This window comes from Schistosoma mansoni (assembly GCF_000237925.1).
Source record: "Schistosoma mansoni, WGS project CABG00000000 data, supercontig 0919, strain Puerto Rico, whole genome shotgun sequence".
In the NCBI taxonomy this organism is placed as follows: domain Eukaryota; kingdom Metazoa; phylum Platyhelminthes; class Trematoda; order Strigeidida; family Schistosomatidae; genus Schistosoma; species Schistosoma mansoni.
In genome coordinates, this window is record NW_017386491.1 from 1 (window position 1) to 1226 (window position 1226).

The 1226-nt window shown below is 38.3% G+C and overlaps 1 protein-coding gene across 1 annotated transcript; it reads right to left on the reverse strand.

Moving 5' to 3' along the window:
- Positions 1-328: 328 nt before the first annotated feature.
- Positions 329-526, reverse strand: Smp_205930 (unnamed protein product; the record flags this gene model as incomplete). The annotated part of the gene is made up of 1 exon (XM_018793709.1): positions 329-526. One exon carries the CDS (start codon positions 524-526, stop codon positions 329-331), a length of 198 nt encoding a protein of 65 aa, XP_018644792.1.
- Between the last annotated feature and the right edge of the window lie 700 nt (positions 527-1226).

Below are 1226 nucleotides of genomic sequence, written 5' to 3' on the forward strand. Positions count from 1 at the left end.
ACCCAATTGCCTCACGAGACAAGCCCTCACATGGAATCCTGACGGCCAAAGGAGAAGAGGAAGACCACGGAACACCATGCCGTCCGAACACAGGTATTTGCCATGAAATTCATATCCAGAGCCACCACGTGATACAGAAACATATTTTCATTATTGGTTTTGTATGTCCCATCAAAACCAACAACATCTAAAAACCTGTTGCACAGATTAATCTGGTCTGCTGTAGCGAAGAAGAAGTACAACAGACTATGATCTGCATCCAGTTGATAATCACAACGGCCACCAAGTGACGTTATGTGATTTTTCAATTTACCGTAATCACCTACAGTTAATAGTATAAATATGCACATTGCTTACCAGGAAGGTTGACCTGTGAGAACACTTTGTGACGCATATTGAAAACATCTTGAGCATTAAGACGTTTCCCATAGGATTGGTACGCGTAGTGTATAACATTGAATGCTGATGTTCCAGATATCAACAGTGGCTTCACTGTTTCCGATTCCGCCGCCATTAATCGGCGCATCCATGTGTTGCAGTCGTACCTCAGGGAATTGCACTCGTGATTGTGATGCACATTCCTACGATCAGCAGTCCAATAACCTTCAATAAACTTACAAGAGATGAAGTGCGGACATTGAGTGTGGATGAAAGTACTTCATGAAAAATATAATAACATTAATCGACTTACCACTTCGTCTAGTTGGCTGTGACGAACTGCACTAGGTAACAAAAGCTTTATAGGGATTGTGATCGGAGTTTGTTATATCAATAAAGTCAGAAAAACTAAATGGACAACAATGTAGACAGAGATACTTACACCTATGGATTATGTGATGTGCATCAATGGAACACACTTTGCTTTCAAAATGGTAAATTTCTATACTTGTGTTTAACAATAGTTTTTCATCTAGCTCCCAACGAAGTCCATATGCTCAATATCTTCCAGAGACTCATGCGGATCGTTCAGAAGCTGATTTTGAACTTCATGCCTAGTCACATCATTATAAATGTTTCCTATTATGATATTTGTAAATGCAAATAAATTATTCGTATTCAGTTTACTGTGTTTTGTCTTCCAATGGAGCTAATATTACGTATAGTTATCAGTGGTTTAAAAAAAATTGTATAAGTAGTTTAGTTAAACGATTTGACAACTCGTGTCATAGTAAGGAAAGGAACTTGAGGGTTTATGTGGTTAACGGTTTAAAGATGTATATTGCTCA